This window comes from Drosophila erecta, unplaced genomic scaffold (genome assembly GCF_003286155.1).
Source record: "Drosophila erecta strain 14021-0224.00,06,07 unplaced genomic scaffold, DereRS2 tig00000126-arrow-pilon, whole genome shotgun sequence".
Taxonomy (NCBI): Eukaryota; Metazoa; Arthropoda; class Insecta; order Diptera; family Drosophilidae; genus Drosophila; species Drosophila erecta.
Genome location: NW_020825209.1, coordinates 6,897,594 through 6,918,120, shown reverse-complemented (window position 1 = coordinate 6,918,120; position 20,527 = coordinate 6,897,594). Strand labels below are relative to the sequence as shown.

Here is a 20,527-nt window from a genome sequence, read left to right as displayed (position 1 = left end):
GCCAAAAGCTGTGGGCACTGCTATTACGTGGACGTAGTGCCGATCGATTCGCGTCAGTCGATCCGATCTTCCCATCGGCACTTTCTCGGCTCATGCTCATAGCAATTGAGTTCTGTTGAGATTCGATTTAGTTCCATTCCGCAGCTGACGGCGATGGAAGTACCGCGATTACGTCGAACCCTCGTAAAATGAGATTTTAGCTGGGTTTTCGACTCAGTTTCGGTTTTGGTTTCGGGATCACTTCGCAATCGAGCTATCTAGCATCGCGGAAAGCGTTTGGCGTTTGGGAATAGAGCATCACCATAAAGCAGCCGTTGTGTTCCAAGGATTGGCAGAGGCAGACCTTGACCCCCGTGGCACCCACCAATGCTACAACCTTGAACTTCAGTCGTAGTCCATATTGTGCCTCTCAATTAGATGCAAGCCATTCAGTCATTCGGTTAGTCGGTTGGTCGGTTGGTCGGTTGGTCGGCGAGTGAGTGCATCTCGTGGTGCATAAAAATAAACAGCATCAGCATCTGAATCGGAATCGGCAGCAGCACCAAAAATAAAAGCCATAAACTACTGGCGCAGGAAGCGCTGTGCTGCCAATTGGCGGGCTTGCCAAGGAGATACTATACACCACGCTACGCGGATTCCACTGGGAATACCAAAAACAATACGATATACCACGTACGGAGCACAGGTAAGTGGGCGGAATCCATCGGTTTGGAAGCGGGATGGGGCTTGAATGGGATCGGATGGGATATGGTGGGTGCGACACGTTCCCATCACACTCCTCGCACGCGTTCATCCTACGTATTTGTTTTTGCCCTGCTATCAGCAATATGTTGAAAACACCTGATTGGTTTCCAGTAAATGTTAGTAATTTCTTTGAATAAAAAATAAACTGTATTATCAGCTTCTTCCATTTATATTATAGATCTATAGACCCTACTTTTTCTATAAATAAAGTACATTAGACATATATCTATGGTGTAAATTACTCTTATTTGCAAGCATAAGAAATTCTCTAAATTTCATGTGCAAATCAAAGATTTCAATTGGGAAACTCCGTCCAAAAACGTAGCTTACAAAGAATTTTCGTTCTAAGTCCTTTCCAATTTGATTGAAGTACAGAACTCTACGAATTAAGTTTCAATGCTGTGCCAAAACTAGTCGAAGGCTGGAAGGTGTCAATACCCTCTCAAATCATTGGCTATCTGAGGGCACAGTTGGTAGCCAAATATGTGGCTTCCACTTCAAAACCACATGTAACCACGCTCTCCATCGCAATCTTATCACCTTATCAATGGATCCATAGTCACTGGGCTTTGCTTATCTCGATTTGAGTCTGGGCCTGAACCGATTGTTTTCCATCGACTTCAGTTCATAAAGTGCTTAGCTGCTCCGGATTTATTGGCAATAGCTACCTAAACGTTTATCCAAAACAGTATATATAGTATAAGGGTTATACTTTGTTATAATGTTACGAAAGTTAGAAAGAAAGTTTCCCAAAGTAAAAAACAACTATTTCATATATTTGGCAATGGAATTAAAGTTTAGTGAAACAACACGAAAATGGAAAACATGCTGTAATAGTTGAAATAGTTTTTTGTTTATCCGTGACTTGGTTATGGCAAATTGTCAAATGAGTTACGAACGACGTGCAAATGTCATATTTCTGTAATGTAAGTCAAGCATTTGTAGGGCAGCTGTGCTATAATTACCGAAAGTTCATAAACTATATAGAATTATATTATATTTAGGCTGTAAAAACGGGTAGGTTCAGTCGCCCAATTATGCACTGATATTACGTGCTATGATTCTTGATAGTGAATTGAATAGTTTGCATGCTAATTGAATCAATTGAAGCGATTCTCGCAAGACAATTTCCACTGAAATATTTTATTCTTAGGATACACGCAATTCAAATCGTCCTTCGGTTTCGTTAGTTTTGGAAAACTCTGTCAAGCGAACTGGTTGTACTAAACTTAGTCGCTATCAAGTCAAATCTTCCCTCGATTGTCTGCAAGCCACTTGTGGTTAGTTTTGCAGAGCTTAATCATCGAACTGGTGGATTATGACCTCAGTCGCTATCAGTGGCGTTATTATCACACTTGCACCTCGTAAAACTACATTATTGGTCAATTATAGCGTAAGAACTGAGCACTACTTTTCTAAGTAACTAGTGAACTACCCACAAAATCTTTGGTTAGTTTCTCCCGCCATTTGAGCTGTTTCATTACTCCAGCTTCGATTCAGCCCACTGAATTCCATTTCCCATTTCACCACAAGTTATGTGGTTTGCACCAAATCCGCACTTAATCGAAAGCACCTAGAAACTGAAATTGGATGGAATCCCGAGACAAAGCTTGCCATTGATGCCATCGAACTACTGATAAGTGGACATCTTGCGGACCATTGACCTTGGGCAGTGGAATCGCTACATTCAATCAGCACACAAAAAATGCTCTAAAGACTTTCTTAATTTTCAAATAAATTCGTGTGCTTGATGGATTAGCCATTAATCTCCTGTCTTAACAGTTCGAAATTACAATTATAACATTTGGTATTTTATGACGTAACTTGTATCTTTTAACCGTAAGTATTACCTGAAAGAAGATGCATATTTGAACAATTTTACATTTCTCATGAGACCAACACCATATTTAGTGCCATCATTCTGTGTGCATAGAGGACATAAACATGATTCACAATTTGCGCGCTTACTTGGGCTTGGGTCTCTGGGTGGAAATCTGTCACATGACGCCGCTGATAAGGAAAGCTGCTGGTGGAGAGGGAGAGAAGTCGCTGGAAAGCCGGAGATTTCAAATGCTAGATTTGGGAATCCGGTGTCTTAGTACCCAATCGTGAGGCCGTGTTCTGGTCAGATGGCAACAATACTAAGGACTGTGGAGGCATCTTTGTGCGGTTAATTGTGACAAGTGATCGTTAACGTATTGCGCCAAGTAATTGCCGTAAATCATTTACGAACGCGGCCAGCTGCATTCAATGCAATTTTCCCCATATCACTTCCCTATTCCGACTGGTTTTCAGGGTTACGGGCATGCATTTTCATACAATATAGCTCAATATATCGTTACAGTTGGCCATGGAGAAGAAGGTCTACCAGGACACAACCCGACCGCTGCCCAGGGTCTCCCGTGCACGGTATTATAACAAGCACGACAAGAGTGATCTGGGCGACGACTTTGTGGCGCCCGACGCGGGATGGGCGTGGCTCGTTTGCGTCGCCGCTGGCGTTTCCAATGTAGGTAAAACCAAGCCAATTTAATATTTCCAAGTGCAATATATTGTGATAATAATTAGGTATTCAAAGCAGAAGATCAACATAAACATATAGTTATTGTTTCCTATTGAAACCCTCCAAATTGGAAGAGCTCTAATAGATTTCCTTTTCAGCTATCCATTTACCCCTGCCTGCAACAGTTTGGCTTCCTGTTCAGGGAGCGGCTGTCCGATCTGGGCATGTCCAGTTCCCAGATTACAGCCATCATCAACACAAATCCGGCCGTATCGGCCTGCACGGGTCTGCTCAATGGACCGATGTTCCGGAGGTTTACCTTTCGGCAGGTGGCCATGGCCGGTTCTCTGCTGATCTCCGGGAGCCTCATACTGACCGCCTTCTGTGAAACCTTTGTGAGCTACATGGTGGCCTACGCCCTGCTGTTTGGTAAGCACAAAGGCATCTCTATCCTTTGGCATTATAGTTTACTGAATTATTAAATACCATTCCATTCTAAATGAACTTTTCTTAAATCCACAGGCTTTGGCATGGGCATAAGTGTGTCGGCATCATCGCTGGCGATCAACACGTACTTCCAGAAGAAGCGCCGTCGGGCGGCTGGGTTTTCGTGGACCATAACGGGTCTGGGACCGATCTTCCTGCCGCACCTGGTCACCTTTTTGCTGACCATCTACGGGGTGCAGGGGACCACGCTGCTCTTCGCCGCCATCTCGCTGCACTCGTTCGTTTGTGCCCTGATCTATCAGCCGGTTCGGTACCATGTGAAGCCGCCGGAGGAGCAGCTGGCAGACCAGGAGCAGCAGGCGGAGTCGCTGTGTGCCCATTGCACGTGGCAGCAGAAACGCGAGCCGGGCGGCATATTCTCCAGTCAGTATCTGTGCCAGGACGACGATGCCCAGCGACCGGGCTACGAGATCTGTGAGCCCGGCACTCCGATGCTCTCGCGCGCCAACGATGGCTGGTATGGATCCCGGCTATCGTTGACCTCGGGCCGCCTTCGCTTCCGCACCATCTCGAGCTCCAAGGATCTGGAGCAGACCCAGCGGCTGCATTGTCCCATTAGCGAGGAGCAGAGCCACGAGACCGATGAGTTCCTGCGTCCCAATAACTTTCGCAGAGAGCGGGTGGAGTCCGACCTGGAGGCCAAGCTATGCTGCAAGTGTGCGGCCAAAAGGGAGGAGCACAACAATAACCGAAAGGAGAAGGAAGCAGTGGCTGAAGAGGCGGAAATGGAGGCTGCTCCACTGCACGATCCACAGATGAGCTTTCTGGCCAAGGTGGTGACCTTCTTCGATCTGGACCTGCTGCGCGACTTCACCTTTGTTAATCTGGTGGCCGGGCTAACCATCATCAACTTTGGGGAGCTCAACTTCTCCATACTGACGCCCTTCATCCTGGCGGACTTCGGCTTCGATACTCCACAGATCACGCTGGCCATGTCGCTGCTGGCGGGACTGGACATCACCATGCGCTTCCTGGTGCCCTTTCTCACCGAGAAGATTCCGTGGGACAACCGTGTATTCTTTCTCATCGGCGTGGTGGGCATTGCACTCGGCCGCACAGTGGTGGCCTGCACACGATCATACAGTCTGATCCTCTGCAGCTTCGTGTGGATCGGTCTCTGCAAGGGAGTGCGCACCATCTTCTGGCCACTGATCATACCCGGCTATGTGCCTCTGAACCGCCTGCCAGGAGCCTCGGGACTGCAGCTGCTGATCTCGGGACTGTTCACGCTGATCGGTGGTCCTTTTGTCGGTGAGTGCTTACATATCGAAGATACAATTTGCATCCACTTTGCACCCTTTTATGTTCAAAGAGAAGTTTTTTAGAGAATTGCGCCATAAACATTTAGAGGTATTCCACATCGAAATCCGATAGAGAGAATTTTCTAAATTTTAATGTAATGCGTTTAATGAGCTATGAAAATCCCATAATATATATTTGCATATTTAAATGATATGATATATCTTATCAAAGCAGTAATTTAAATGAAGTAATGTTAATGTTTCCATTACTTTCAGGCTTGGTGCGCGACCGTTTCGACTATTCGGTTACCCTGCACTGCCTCAATATGATGTCCTTTGTGGCTGCGGCATCCTGGTCCTTGGAGGCCCTCATCCGGCGACATCGTCGCAAACAGCGCCTGGTGGACAGTTGAGGAGCTCTTCGGAATGCATTATCCATCTCAAAGACATTGTAGCTTAGGGAGACTCTTTTTTTTGCTAGCCTTAAGGAAAAGTTTTGTATAATAACTGTGCCTGATCATTTTTGCATTCTACATCCAATCTGAATTGCGGGGACTTTCTTCAGTTTCGCAAAGTGAGTATACTTTTGGGGTTGGTTGAAAATCAATCGAAAAACGATGTATGCCATTCGTGCTGCTTTATATGTATATTAAAAGTCCGATGATAATTTATTTGTATTATTCAATCATACTTACAAAGTAGAGTAGGTACATACATTAAAATGACTTTGATTGCTTTAATTTTATTCGATCGTTTGTTTGTTCATTTTTGCTATATTTTGGTTGCACATCGATTAAAACGTTGTCAACCGCCTGACAACCCACTCTTCGGATAGATTGAAATAGATATAATAGGTATTTATACATAGAACTACAACTAGCGAAGAAAGAGCCAGAACAAAAAAATACAGAGGTTACTAAAAAAAAAATCAAAAAGGATTGTGAGTACAAATCCTTTTTCGAATATATACTACGGTTAGCTCCACTCCTTTGGTTCTCTGATCCTCCTCATGTGTTCATAAAGCTACCAAATGCGAAAATACTCTAACTTTGATTCGGGATCTCCTCTCTTCGTAGCACATCCAAAGACTTTGTTCCATCTTTGCGATCGGGACGCCTGGCGGGCGGCTGGGGTGAAATATATTACAACAGGATGGGGGCTGTGCGGCCACGGGCGCCTTGACCTTGGTCCGACCTCTATCTGGGCGAGGGTGACATCGTGGACCTCGCTGTGGTCCGCTGAAGGGCCGCCGCCGTTGGCGCTGCTGTCACTATCGTGTTGACCTGCGGTGTGCGGTGTATGGTGGGTGGTGGTGCGTGTTGGATGGTATGGTGGTGGTTCGGTGGGTGGATCAATGTGGGTGAAGGGTGTTCAGTGTGTGTTGGAGACAAGAGAGAAGCTCGATTACATGTCTAGACGAGGTGAGTTGCGATTTACTTTGGAGTTTCCGTCGATTATCTCCACGGGCTCCGCGGGCACATAGGCGGACAGTCCCATCAGCCCGAAGATATCCGGCGTATAGTTGCGCAGCTGCGACGAGCTGGTGGGCGTGGCCGACTTCACTTCGCCTGCTTTGTGGGATGGGCAATGAAAGCAATTAGTATGTAAACTATATCTAGTAACTATTCCTAAAAGCATATGTCCCAAACCCTTGTAAGACTCTCTTAGCTCCCTAATCTCCCCAGCCTCACCTGGAGTTGGTCGCATCCGTGGAAACCGCGGCGCTGGCGTTTGGTAAACGGGCCTTGGCGCCGAGGCGGAGGCCGTATGGCGATCCCGATGCTCCGCCGAATGGTGCTCCTGATGCCGTGGCTGTGGCGTGACCACGTACACCTTCTCGTTGGTCTGCGGCAGGATGGCCACCTGGGCCTGTTTCCACAGCTCCTTGGGCGCCGGAGTGCTGCGCACATAGAGTGGTGTCACCACCGTTGTCGTGGTGGTTGGCGGTGCAGTGGTGGTGGTGGAGGTGGTGGAGGTTCTGGACGGACTGAGGGTGGTCATGGCCGACGTGGGTCTCGGTCGCTGATGGGCATCGTAGTAGTCGAAGTGAAGGCGGTTGTCCTCGATGGGCTGGAAGCCCTTCGATCCCCGTTCGCCGAGTAGATGCAGTTGCTCCAGATTGTTGATGGAAGTGGACAGATCCCCGGCATCTGTGGGTGGAGCGGCACCCAGCTCGAATCCCTCGCCACGAGTGGTTTTCGACTGGCGCTGCGATACCGGCGCTGGAGTTGTGGTGGTGGTGGTCAGGTACTCGGACGGTATGTGCTTGGATCTTCCCCGAATCGTGGGTGTGCTGGGTCGGTGCGACAGCGAGTTGTACTCCTGCTCCGTCCATCCATCGATGTTCTTCTGCAGCCGGGAGATGTCCACACCCAATCCCTGACCAGGCAGCCGCTTCGTTTCCCTCTCCCTCTTGAGCAACTCCCTCAGATTGGTGGCCAGGATCTTGGTCAGGTATTTGGTGGTGCGTCGCGTGTTAGGTGGCGCCGCCACAGTCGCTGTGGCCAGCTTGGACTCCTGCTGCTCGTGCGGCTCCTCATCAAGGTCGTTGCTTTGGTGGTTGTGGTGAGTGTGCTGGTGGTTCGGCTGATGGTGTAGTTGATGCGGAGGCTGTTGTTTCAGGGGCGTCCAGTTCTCGAAGGGGCGTGGTCGCTGCTTGGTGGTGTAAGGTATGATCACCTGCTGCGGACTCGGTGGTGCCATGCCCGCAAACTGGCCACTGGCATCGATGGCGCCGTACGTGGATGTGGGCGTTGGTGGCTGCGTGGGCGTGTACACCTGGCTTACCCGGAAACTGAGATCGGCTGGATCGCGGGTGAAGGGCCGTCCTCCGGCTCCCGCCAGGGGGGCGTGGTTGATGGGCGAGTCCAGCAGACGCTTTGGCGTTTCCCTGCCCCTTCCGATTCCCTGGCGGTGCGAGTGGTGCACTGCAGCCAGGTGATTATTGAGCTCAATAACCGGCGCCGGTGGTGGCGGTGGTGGTGCTGTCGTGGTGGGCAACTCCGTGGTGGTGCTATATAACAGTGTACTGGTTTCATCCTGAAACTGCTCCGCGTAGTAGAAGGATTGCTCCTGCTCCTGTTCCTGTTCCTGCTCCTGCTCCTGCTCCAGTTGCTGTTGCGACGAGGCCGCTGGATAGTTATCCGCCGGCGGTGGCTGCGTGGTGGTCTCCGCAAAATGCCCGATCTCAGTGAGCAGCTGGGAGGCTGGCAAGTGCTGATGCACCTGACCACTGCTCAGATCCTCCAGCTGATAGCGCACCGTACTGATATCCGCCTGCACTTCCTGCTCCTGAGCAAACTCCTGAGTTGGTCTTTGGCTGGCCGCAGATCCGCTGGAGCCGAGATCGATGGCATGGGACTGCACAAACGTGGCGGGGTATTCCACGGAGGTCACAAAGTCCGTCACCTGGTGGCTCTGCACGATCTCGAAGCTGGAGGTACTCGCTGGCGGAGCAGGAGTTGGCTGGGGCAGCGAAACCGGCGACCGGGAAACGGGTCGCACTTCCGACTGAGCCACTATGTTCTCCTTGACCAGCGGGTGCACCACAGGCCGGAATGGCTGGGCATTGTACAGCGGAGGCAGTGGCACCGCCAGGGGCAGGAAGACACTCTGTCCGGAGCTGGGACGGAATTGCACCGCCCGCTGGCGTTGCTGCGAGGCCTGAGCCAGCGGCTGCTGCAGCTGCCATGTTGCGTGTTGCTGCGGGACGGCCTGCTGCTGCTGCTGCTGCTGCTGCTGCGGGATATGCTGCAGTGGCTGCTGCTGCACTTGCACCTGCTGCGCATGAATGTGCTGCTGTTGCAGCTGGTTGTTCAGCTGCTGGGGATTCGGCTGCTGCTGCTGCTGCTGGCCCACCATGGGCACCCAGGGATACTTGTTGCACAGGCTGCACGGCTTGCCGCCCGCATCGAAACCGGAAACTGGCTTCGGATAGGCATAGCTCAGCGAGTTGGTGGCACTCAGCTGCTGATCCTTGGGGGACTGGCCGCCACCCAAGCCGAACCACCTGGCCACGCGGGTCATGAAGCCGGCTTCGGGAACGGAAACGGGAGCAGAGGATGGAGGTGCCGCTGGAGAACCCGCTCCGGCGTGCGAAAGTCTCTGGGGCACGGGCAGTGGCGGCGGCACCAGGTGATCCGCCGGTTGTGCGGGCAGTGGGGATCTGCCCGATCTTACCAAGGCCTGCGCTGTGGATGCCGCCAGCCAGGAGGCCAATACCAAGGTGAGCAGACCCAGAGATGCCGATCGCCGTTGGAGAGCCTGGAAAATGAAGAGCGAGAGAAACAGGGTGAGTTCAATCGAATGCCAAATTTCACTTTCCATCTCATAAATCCCAGCCAGACGCCAACGATCCAAATTTATAGAGAGCAGGCGATCCGGTTGCGGTTGCCACTGCGCCAAGCAGATGATCCGGTTCACACTTGGCAAATCAAGAAATCCCACGGAATAAGTAAACCCACATAATTGGAAAAATTGAAGCATTCCATTCTGATTCAACTTTTTATTAAGTGATAACGAACTAAGATGATAGGTATTAATTGAACCTAGGTTGGCATCCCTTAAAAAGATGGGCAGAGTTGATACTCTGTAATTTTTCCACCATATTCCTAGTAGTGTGGAAAACTAATTCTCAGTTTTGAAAGCTCAAGGTCCGATGTATCTTAGGAATAGTAATAATATGCCATTGTTATAACCTTGCCAACAGCTTGGCAGCAATAGCAAATAAATACTCGATTCTCGAACGACGATAATGGCATTTGAAGGGAAAGACTTCCACGAACTGATTACCCTAGTACTCGGAGCACAAACAAGTTGACTCAGCTGTAAACAATTTAGAGGCAAGATATAGACTTAACTATCAATTATCAGGCGGTGAGCGGGAGCTCCTTAAAGTTGAACCTTATTTCGAAATGCTGAATAAATAAGTGAGTAATAGATAGAAGGCAGTTTTCTAATCATTACGTTACACGAGTAAAATATCATCCAAGTATAATATATTAGTTATGGGAGCTTGGACGCAACTTTCTCCAGCTGGGTCGGTCGGGTTGCTCAATTGGGGCTGGGTCGGTGGTCAGTTGTCCAAAATTGATAATTAGCCCATGCAATTGGCCACCAGCTACTGGCCAACTCCCCTCAACTTCCTTTCCACACACCCAACCGCAACAATAAAGTAAAATGCCAAAAACATGATGGGTGATGACTTCCTGCCCACTGCACTCATGTGCATCTCTAAACGACAATTTGCCATTATTTATGGCCATAATTTTCATCCGCTGACTTATTGCCAGCTGGCTGCACTGCATCCGATGCGATGCGATTGGTGATCAGCGCAGGCCGCCCCCTCACAAGGTCGGCCCAAGGTCAGCAGCTATCTGGGAAATGCTGGAAAGCGATCGCGTAATCAGGCATCACCAATTTATAAGTGTGGGAATTATTCTGCATTTACTGTATTGAACATTTTCATATATCAAACTTTCTTTCAGCTTAAATACATATTTAAAGTAATAGTTGCTTTATGGGCAGACCTGCTATCTTAGAAAGAAATCGAGGTGAGCTCCGCGCCCTCTTGACCCAAACCGAATCCAACCCTTAGACATCCAACCCAGTTTCCCAGTACCCAGTGAGCCAGGCAACTAATTATGTGAAAATTAGCTCTCATTAATGTGAGTTATCAATAAGCCAAAAAATAAGCCAAAAACGGAGACAGCAGAGAGTTAACAATGGGCGTTCACTTTCCCATAATTATTATGATTTTATTTTATGTGTTTATTCAGCTCGTCTCCTATTTGGGATACTTCCACGTAGTGCCCATGGAGCAGCAGAAGCTGGGACTCAGCTCGGCTCAACGTAATTCAATTATGCCCGCCGACGGCGCGGGCATCAAAACAAAAGCAGATCCGCGGGGGCCACTAATGCCACCAAAGCCACTGCCACTCAATCCCAGTCCCAGTCCCCATCCCACTCCGCTGGAATCCATCGCGTCCACATGGCGATGTCGCTGGGTTGGCGATAAATCGAGGTCGCCGCAATTTGAAAAGAAAGTGAAATTCTGCAACTGTTGGCAAACAACCGAGCAGCTGACAGATGGAGGAGTCGGCTCTTACACTCAGAAAATAAAATAAATGTACTTATACGGATCAAAAACCCCTTTCAACTTACATAGAAGTAAGTTAAGAAATTAGCAGGTGGATTCTGGCTTGCTTCCATATGAAATAAAGTTTGGGACGAAGCCTTTTTTCAGTGTGTACTTATAAGCCAAGTTGACCGCATCTTAAGATACTGAGCAATTGCCAAACAAAGCACTGAATAAACAAGGTTTGCACTCAATTAGCACCCAAAGGCCGGAATATTCGGCACTCTTTTCGCCAAGTGAGGCGCCCCAATCAGAGTCTGGGTCTGGGTCTGGATCTGGTCTGATTGCAACTCTCGGAACTGGCGGAACTCACGGAACTCTGGGAACTCTGGGCAGCGGCGGCATCAGGGCCCAAAAACCCGTTTCGTGTCGATAATACAAACAACTTCTGCAGCTCCCGTCGCAGAGGATTTGTGTGGCCGCATGCAACCTTGGCTTTGCACTTGAAAATGGCAAAAATGGGAAAATGGGAAACTCGGGCCCATGGAGCCCATAGGGTTTGACAAATGGGGCCCATTCCACACACAGAGAAAGAAAAGGGGCGCGGGGGGCACTGCACGCGATCCGACAATGTGCTTGGGAATATTTTTGGGGGCAACTAACCAAACCGCAATTGTTGGCTCGTCATCGCATATGAGAGACTGAAACACCGACCGACCGACCGAGCGACCAAACGACCTCCCGCTTTTCAGCTGCATCTTCGCTCCTCCGCGGCTGTGCAAAAGTGAAATTGTCGATAAAACTGGGCAGCTTTTCTGGGCGGGCGGGGGGATTTGAAGTTAAAGGAAAAACGCAACAACAAGAAATACTGTCACAGTGCGGCACTAGGTTTTCCAAACAACAACAATAAACAGCAGCAGTGCTCCACGAGTGTTTTCAGCAATATTTCACTTCGCACAACAAAAGGCAAAGAAATTAATTATGAAAATATACTCATATCGCATGCGCCGTTGGAAAATATGGCTGCAATATGGAAAAGAAAACCCAGGCGGATAGAAGCAGCAAAAAATATAAAATAAAACAAAGTAATGGCAGCAACAAATGCCATTTTATGGGCCTCAAAGTCGTCAACCGCCAGCGGACGTGGCAATGGAAATGCAGATGGTCATGGATGCCCCCAAAGTGACCCCATGAATATGTGCATTCAAATTTATTGGTTTTCCAAGCCACAGCTGGGCAATGGGTATGCTCATCCCGGGAAAAACCCAGGCAAGGAATGTGTTTAAATGTGATGATAAATCTGGGTAATACGCCAAATTATACACTCCTTAAGTTTGCTCTCTATTAAGCTAAAAGAAAGCTGTTTATACCCGTTACTCGTGCAGCTAAAGGGTATGCTACATTCGTTGGAAAGTATGTAACAGGACGTCGAGGTCTCGGAAACTATAAATGCTAGAAGGTTCAGGGTAAGCATGCGGATTCTAGAGTGCCCACAAATGCCACACACACTCTGTTAAAAAATGTTTTTCATTTTAATATTTTCTATGTTAATTTCTATTGATTTGCTTGTGGTCTTTTTAATTATCTTTTATTTTATTTGAGGCTTTCATTTTTGTGAGGTTTAACTTGCTTGAGCTTACAGCGACTAAAAGTTCTTCACAAAACATTAAAATGTTTTGATCATAACAATTACTCAATTACCCCGTTCAAGGCAAACATTTCCCCAAGTGGCCTAATCCTCTCTGTATATGCATACGCTTAAAGTTTCGTAACTGCTACCCAATTTTACACGCGGTCATTCGTTTTGACGTTTGCTTGATGGCTTGACATAAAGTGGTGGTAGCAGCTGACACACGTTGACTGTCATGTGCGACATCTGTTGAGACATATCCAAATGCAGTGATTGCGCACTGCAATTCTATTGTTTTCCGAATCGGCCAGATCGCGACACTCTGCTCCGCAGGTAACGCCTTGGCCTCCTATCGATCCATTTATCTGCTCCATTAAGTGGCGCCCAACGTGGGACTACTTTGCTCTGGTCCACCAAATGGCGCCCAACGTGGGGCCATCACTTTCGCTTCGTTTTGCTGATCAATGACAGCCGTGTTTCTTTGCTTTTCCAGGCAATTGAGAAACGTTTTCCGTATTTACGTTGGCCCACTCATCATATGGGTATGGGTCGTAGTGGCGGAAACGTCTGTTGTGGTTGGCGCTGCTTGGACCGGCAACAGGTGGGGACTAAGATCTCCCCGCTTCTTGGCGACAGCACTTTTTCCAAATGAGATGGCACAAAATGCATGCAAAATGATCGCTGGTCGGCGAATGTGGGACAACTGAGGCGAATGAAGCCGAACGAAATGACGAGTGACAATCAATAATTCATTTCACCAATATTCGTTATCGACCTTAGGCTTTTATGGTCTTCCACCGTGTGGCATTTACAACTCAAATTATAATTACGAATACTTTCAAAGTGACTTTTATCGATGATCGACTTATCTCGCCTTCAGTCTGTCCGCGATTTCATTGGTCGACAGGTGTCTGTCGAATATTATACGAATGCTATCTCAGATAGCCAGCGAATAATGCGAATATATATTAAATTGCCTGATTAGTTTTTGTTGACACTGGGCAGGAAATAGATATGGATTCGGTAGTACGAACTTAGGTATACCTATAGCTCTACGTACGGAGTATTAATACATATTAACTTGAATTAAAATTCTTTCATTTCATTTGCCAAGACCTGATTTCCCTATTGGTTAGTAATGGCTTGGCAAAAGATGAAGATTTTTAATTTTTTTCATCAGTGTGAAATTTCCACCAGTAAATCACGTTCATCACATTTGGCAGCTATTCATTAGTTCAGCGAAAATGATGAGGGCTCCATCCCGAGTGACGTGAAAATTGCAACCTAGATGCGCAGCCGAAAAATGAATCTCACCTCGCCGGAAAACAAAGTGGCCAACTGTCCAAGTGTCCAACTGGCCATTGGCCTTGTCACGACCTCAGAGATTCACTCGAATGTGGACAATTCATGGAGCTGGCTAATTTGATTAGCTGCGCCCGCCACGCTCAGTTTCGGCTTAAGTTGCGGATCCAGTTGGATTTTGGGATGTGGAAGTGGCTGATCTGGAGACCAAAAATGCCACAGACATTTTCGAAATGTCTGTCATGGCTGTTGACTACTTGCATATGGTACATATGGCACATAATTGTGCGATGGGCAATGCGCAACTGCGCTGATGATTATAATGATGATGTATGTTCGTATACCCCTGTATATACATACCTATGTACATAAATTCAACGCAATGCGGAATCGCAATTGTGACAGCACGCGAGCAATTAACAAGTTTCCACCCAGCATTTGTCGCATAACCCGATGGCTCCACATTCGCCAGTCATTATAAACAAATTAGTGCATTGTTTGGATGTTGCACGATCCATCGATCGCAGTGCAATGCAACCGACTTTGCATAACACCCATCTAAGGCTATATATCTATCTATAAGTCGAGCCAATCCCAGTCCCAATTCCAATCCCGATCTCGAGTCCCGGAAGACCGCAGTCGATGTCGATTGTGGTGTCTGCTCGTCTGATGGGATCAATTACCGCTTTCTGACTTTCTGCTCCCTGGGTTACGCCCAATGTCCCACGGCTATAAGGTAGATAACTTACGAGGAAGGATGAAAGAGAAATGTGTGGGCTGCGATGTGGAGGTTTCTGAAAAACAATATAAAATACCCAAAGGCTCAAGCCAACTAAATGCTAATTAATAAGCCCAAAGCCCAAGCTCAGAACAGTATGCCCAAACAGTAAGAAGTGCGAAAGATGAAAGATAGATGACAAATTACTCGTTAAATATCAAGTCAAATCTGTAATCAAGCAGCAAAGTGATAGAAAATGAAGGTGAGGCGAAACCATAATTGTCCAAAGGTGCCCGTGATGTAGTTACCTTAAATACCTAACCATATTTGGATCCATAATGAAATGGAGCAAAAAGCCAAAGGGACGTGACCCGGCATAATAGCAATAATAGTAATAGCAATAATAATAATAATGGCAACAATGCCGATTCCCAAGATTGCTAACATAATCGGCGCATTGTGGACTTTATTGCTCCCTCTTTCCATTGTCGCTCCACTCACCCACAGGGTGAGCCAACCCAACCCGAGACCCCCCAATATGGGGCAAGAGCTCCTCCGATGCGGTGTGATCATTTCAAACAATGAGAAAAGCGGACGAGGCGAGGAGAGCCGAGAAAAACTTGAAGCGCTGGGGAGCTGCTCGGGAAAAAAGTGAAAATTTGTCCGCGTCCAAAAATTATGCGCTTTTCACACGCGCTCCAAGTTTCGGCCGGACTGGGGGCGTTGGGGGAAAGGGGGCGTGCCGCTTCACTCTCAACACTTGCGTGTAATTGTCGTGTGACAACGTGAGCTTGACTCCGCTGGAAACCTTTTTTCCCCATCCCATAGAACCGGTCCGGCCTGCCCCCATCTGCCCCCCGCTCGACCGGCTCGTCTTTTGCTTCACTTTTTGCACGGCTCCGGCGGAGAGCGGAGAGCGGAGGTTCCGTGGAGATGGCCGGTATTCCGGCGACCTGCCTTGTGAGTTACTGGGCCACAGTGGGGCAAGTGTATAGTAAACGTGGCTTGAATTGAGTGAAAAAATATAAATGTGAAATACAACAAAAGAGGCAATATGCCATGTGAAACACTACCAAAAGTACATGTTTTCCCCTATTATCTTAATCTCTCTAAATTCAAATTATATATAAAATATTCCACTAGGAACGAATTTATTTACTGGTAGAAGGGCAGCTTTATTTGGTCAAAAATATTGAGCGTAAAACAGATTTCTTTTGCCAATGGTTTATTATGTTATAACAAACAAAGACTTTATAAAAATAACTCACATCTCAGCTATAAGCAAATGTGGAATTGTGTACTTGAAGTACATAGTACATTATGAACTTATTACTTGAAGCTTAATTGGAAAACAATTGAGGAAGAGTTAAGTGAAAATATTTGCTGATATTTCGCAAAGCGCTTGCATAGAACTCGTCCCACTGTGCACGCTGAACTTGGCTGTTGAAAATCCCAAATAAGAAAGAAGTCGGCGGCATAAACTTGTAAAAAACAACTAGCTTGAACGAAAACAAGAGTAAAAGTGGTTGTTGTTGCTCTCATTGTTGTCTTAGACTTGAAGTTCACTTTTGTTTCTAGGCATTTTCCTTTGTTTTTCAGCTGCGTGTTGAGCGTTGGGTTTTCTTTGCTCTTTCTTTTCTTTTCTTTTATTGTCTCTAGTGTGCGAGGGGGAGAGAGGGGGGGGGGGGGGGGGGTAAGGTCATAAAAAGTCGAGCACCTGTCCAACATCACCCCCTCTCCCCACACACACACCTGCTTTTTCTTGATCCATGCGGTAATTAAGATCGTTCGCTGGCCTAAGTGACGCCAATTAAGTTACGTTGGTCAGTTGGGGCTTAAAGTCGGGGATGGGGGGAAAGAGGGGTCGTGTTTGAGTTTTAGCCGCGTCCCTTTATACTTAGTGATATTATTACTTGGCGTGCATTTTCTCACTGGTCGCTACGCTTTTCTCGCTTCTCGTTATGCAAGTTCTGCAAATGTGGCTCGATGGGGAAAATCTGGACATGCCATTGCTGTGGGAATGAAAAGCCCATCTGCTGGCGCCCGAAATAAAACAACAAACAGACAGCTTCCAATTATGAAAGTCGGAGGCTGAGAGCGTGTCACATAAATAAGCTGGCACTCTGTGGGCTGCCAAAATTGTAGTGAAATTGCAACTGATTATCCAAAACTGTAGCTATTTCTCTTTTATTATCTTTCGGAATATAGATTTTATTTTCCAGATTTCCCCTGCCCCACAAAACACACACATATAATATTTGAAGTATAATTAATCTGGCGATGGTCGCGCCAGATATTTTATTGTTTGGTTCGGCTCGTTAATTGCCAGCCATTGCCTTAATTGGCCCACTGTGCTGCGCATGTAACACACGGCGTATGCGTAATCTGCTAATCACATATCTCGCTTACAGATATATGCATGCATTTCTCATAACTGCTCTCGTTTATCCATCTATTATACAATATACAATTGAGCGGGCGGTCTGGGATCGGAAATCGGGCTTTGGGAAATGTAGATTTCTGAGTACGATTTGCATAGAAAGGTTTCAATTTCTTTTGTCTTCCGTTCAGAAAGACCCAGAAATGTACTTTCCCAAATCGAAACGGAAGCGAGTGATTTGCCAAATTGCTAAACTCACTGGGCGGGAAAAGAAAAGCAAAACTAGCCAACATGGCATTTACATGAAAATTCTTTAAAAAATGTAAAGCCATACATAGATATATATTCTTAAAATAACACATTAAAAGATAATGCATCTAAATAGGTCTCCTTCAAATCAAACAAATAGATACTTATTCATAGTTTGATATATTAATCTTTAAGCCATTTTGTTAGCTTGAATACTGGGTCTTCTATGTCAAATTTGAAGAGCCATACATCATTTCAGTACCACTCCAAACATGAAATCGACGCATAATTAATTGAGATGTAGCCGTGCAACGATACCCTGTACTTAACACGACAGTCGGCAAATTAGAGGTTTGTTGACTGCAAATTGAGGTATTTTACGATTGTGCTTTATATTGGCCCGCCTTCAGGGCGGGAAATGCACTTGTCGTCAATGCAGCAATTATGTGAATTAGTTTTTCACGCCCCGCTAACTATTTCCCTTTGGATCTACTTAAAGCGTTGACAGTTGGCTTCGCTGAATGAAGGTGCCATCATCGAAGGCGATTTATGTAATGGACGGCCAGCGCATTAACCAGTCATTGACACCGTAACCCTCCAGTTGTCCAAGTGGCTCAAGTGGTCCAGTAATCACCACCTCCATGAATGGTTGCATGCCTATTGGTTTTTATGATGCATGGCACAGAGCGGGGCAATAAAGGCCGAAAAAATGCAAAATATCCAGAGAGACATACATCCAGGAATAAAGAGTGTGTGCCGCCTCATAAAGTGCAATTCAACAATTACACAATGGGAATTCCACGGCCTTTTTGGTATGTACAATGCGTTATGATGATGGCCAGTGCTATGATATATTTGGGTGCCTAAAGACAATACAATTTCTGCACAAAATTCGGGTCTGTTACAATTACGTGGCATACGCAAGTACTCAGTACCCTAACTACATGGCTATAATACCTATATTCGTCATGCATCTCGCGTGGTTTCCCCGCCGTCCAAAATGAAAACAAAATACAAAAAAAACTCAAAAACTGAAAAACTGAAAAACAGAAATACAGAAAACATATAACGAAAGACAAAGCGAAACACTCTCTTTCGATTTTCGATTTCAATTACAATGCGAACACCACAATTACAATCACAATTGAAATGCACTAGACGCACCTGTTACGCGTGTTACCTGTACCGAACTGAGAAAACTGAACAAACTGAACCAGCCGAGCCACCCAATTGGATGTGTGTAATACTTACACTTAGCCATAATATTTTCTGGCTCTTGCGCAACCGATTTGCCATCCGTGATCGGCATTTCAGAGTTCCCGCGATCCATCAGATCGTCGGACGATAAGGTGCGTAATGATCATGGATCACCCCGGGCGCTAAAAGATACCCAATTCGACCTGATTCAATCCGATCCGTACCGATCTGATCCAATCTGAGCCGGGGCCATGGGAAAGGGCAACGCGCAATGAGTCGGGATTTTACTTTATTGGAGCACCGGCATCACGATCAATTTGGCAACTCAACCCAATGATCCGGCCGAAGATCGGGCGAGTAGATTGATTAATTGGCTACTTTGTTGCGATCATTGATCAATTTGCAGCCTTTAACCTTACAATTGAATTCATAATGGTCATTGGCTAATGGAGTTTAATGTGAATTATATGTGTATTTTTTAATTATATTTATTTTCTGTGAATACTAAAATGGGTACGTGGTGAACAAGTGGGCTACTTCTTGTACTCCTAACTTTTACCAGAACTTCTACCAGTTGTAGAAATCGCTGAAGTAGCCCAACGAAAAAAGCTGACCCAGTTTCTGTGGTTAAATAGCATCTATTGTTACACTAAGTTTAACAAAAATTATTCGTAGTTTTCATAAAGTAAAAGCATTATTGAATAGTATTTGGAACCATTTACCTAGGCCATTTCATCCAGAACTCAATTTCCAAATGTAGTCGCTAAAATCTCTCCATCATTGGGGCATTAAAATCTCACTAAAACCCTTGGGGTGTTTGAACCCTACCTCTATAAGCAATACCTTAATCAAATGCCCTCGAAAGACATCAAAAGATGTAAACAATAGAAGTTCTTTATGTTCACATTAAACTGTATAGCAACATTGTCCAAATAAATGCATAAACCGGGTGGGTTTTATAAATATTCCCAGAAATTTCTAGGCTGATTTCCCTTTCCATTGTCTTCTTTCTCCCATCGAAAGTGATAACGAGCCCACAGGTGATATTATCCACCTCTTAAGTGCCCATAAAAACTCTAAGTCACCGGGGAGCGAGAATCGCTCTGGTTCCCTCGCCGAAATCCTGACCTACGAGACCCCTTCTTCATCTGCTGCTACTTATTCGACGATCGTAAACCCGATTCTCCGCGGTTCCATGTGAAGAGTTCTTGGTAATTTTCACCACGGCTCACTTAGCATTCTGTATGCCCAATTCTCGCGGGTTGCACTTACCATTGCTGACAGATGATTTCTCGGGAACATGTGGATAGATCAACCTACTCCTACGAGCTGAAGGTCGAACTGCTATCCGGCGATTGAACTAGATCTGATCCCCGGCGAGATCAGGTAAACCCGCTGGCTCTACCTGAGATTCCCTTGAATTTCGCTTGAGATTGGTTAACTAAACACTCGGCACTCGAACAAAAACGAAACAAAAAAGCTGATTGTGATTTTGGCAACTTCTGGGGCACTCAAATTTCACTTTTATCACCGAATCGCCAGGGATGCTGTGCACACGTGTGCGTACATGTATATTTAATATCTCCGACTGGATCTCGATTCAAAAAAACCGCCGACGAGCGAACGCAGAGTATCTGAGTACCTGAGTATCTGAGTATCTTGTAACTGAAAACTCGAACTGCACATGCGCGCAGGCGCCCACGAACTGAGCGCTGGCCGTGGAAAATGCGGCAGGTAAGGCCAACTGCCAACTGCGATCGGCGATCGGCGACCGGGAGAGAGAGAGAGAGAGAGTGAGTGCTAGAGATAGAGAGGGGGCTAGTGCTCCGGAAAGAGAGATCCGAACGAGATTTGGCGGGAGAGAGCGGGATCGTGACGTACGGAGACTGCGCGGAGCGTACGTGAGCGGCATCCGCTCAAAGGCCACATGCAAATGTTGCAAATATCTGTGACAACGACTGCGGCGGCAGAGGAGGCACT

General features: G+C 46.7%; 2 protein-coding genes across 4 annotated transcripts; one reads left to right on the top strand and one right to left on the bottom strand.

The window, feature by feature from the left end:
* The first annotated feature begins 77 nt into the window (after positions 1-77).
* LOC6550301 lies at positions 78-5,735 on the top strand. 2 transcript variants are annotated; one of them, XM_001977719.3, is made up of 5 exons: positions 78-685; positions 3,089-3,253; positions 3,406-3,676; positions 3,770-5,005; positions 5,272-5,735. In XM_001977719.3, the coding sequence occupies exons 2-5, from the start codon at positions 3,095-3,097 to the stop codon at positions 5,406-5,408; spliced, it is 1,803 nt and encodes a 600-aa protein (XP_001977755.1). In that variant the 5' UTR covers positions 78-685; positions 3,089-3,094; the 3' UTR covers positions 5,409-5,735. The 2 variants fall into 2 exon arrangements, with proteins under 2 accessions (XP_001977755.1, XP_026837952.1); XM_026982151.1 differs by lacking the exon at positions 78-685 and adding an exon at positions 1,608-1,670.
* Positions 5,731-20,280, bottom strand: LOC6550300. Of its 2 annotated transcripts, XM_001977718.3 has the most exons (4): positions 19,820-20,280; positions 6,687-9,258; positions 6,433-6,563; positions 5,731-6,278 (listed from the first exon to the last, which is right to left on the bottom strand). In XM_001977718.3, the coding sequence occupies exons 1-4, from the start codon at positions 19,847-19,849 to the stop codon at positions 6,192-6,194; spliced, it is 2,820 nt and encodes a 939-aa protein (XP_001977754.3). In that variant the 5' UTR covers positions 19,850-20,280; the 3' UTR covers positions 5,731-6,191. The 2 variants fall into 2 exon arrangements, with proteins under 2 accessions (XP_001977754.3, XP_026837951.1); XM_026982150.1 differs by lacking the exon at positions 5,731-6,278 and having other exon boundaries at positions 6,287-6,566.
* Positions 20,281-20,527: the final 247 nt, after the last annotated feature.

Coding starts and splice junctions, on each gene's coding strand:
- LOC6550301 (XM_026982151.1), top strand. Junction 3,254..3,405: donor TCGCCGCTGGCGTTTCCAAT/GTAGGTAAAACC, acceptor TTTCCTTTTCAG/CTATCCATTTACCCCTGCCT. Junction 3,677..3,769: donor GGCCTACGCCCTGCTGTTTG/GTAAGCACAAAG, acceptor TTAAATCCACAG/GCTTTGGCATGGGCATAAGT.
- LOC6550300 (XM_001977718.3), bottom strand. CDS start 19,849: ATGTTCCCGAGAAATCATCTGTCAGCAATG. Junction 9,259..19,819: donor GAAATCATCTGTCAGCAATG/GTAAGTGCAACC, acceptor TTCATTTTCCAG/GCTCTCCAACGGCGATCGGC. Junction 6,564..6,686: donor ACGGATGCGACCAACTCCAG/GTGAGGCTGGGG, acceptor CCCACAAAGCAG/GCGAAGTGAAGTCGGCCACG.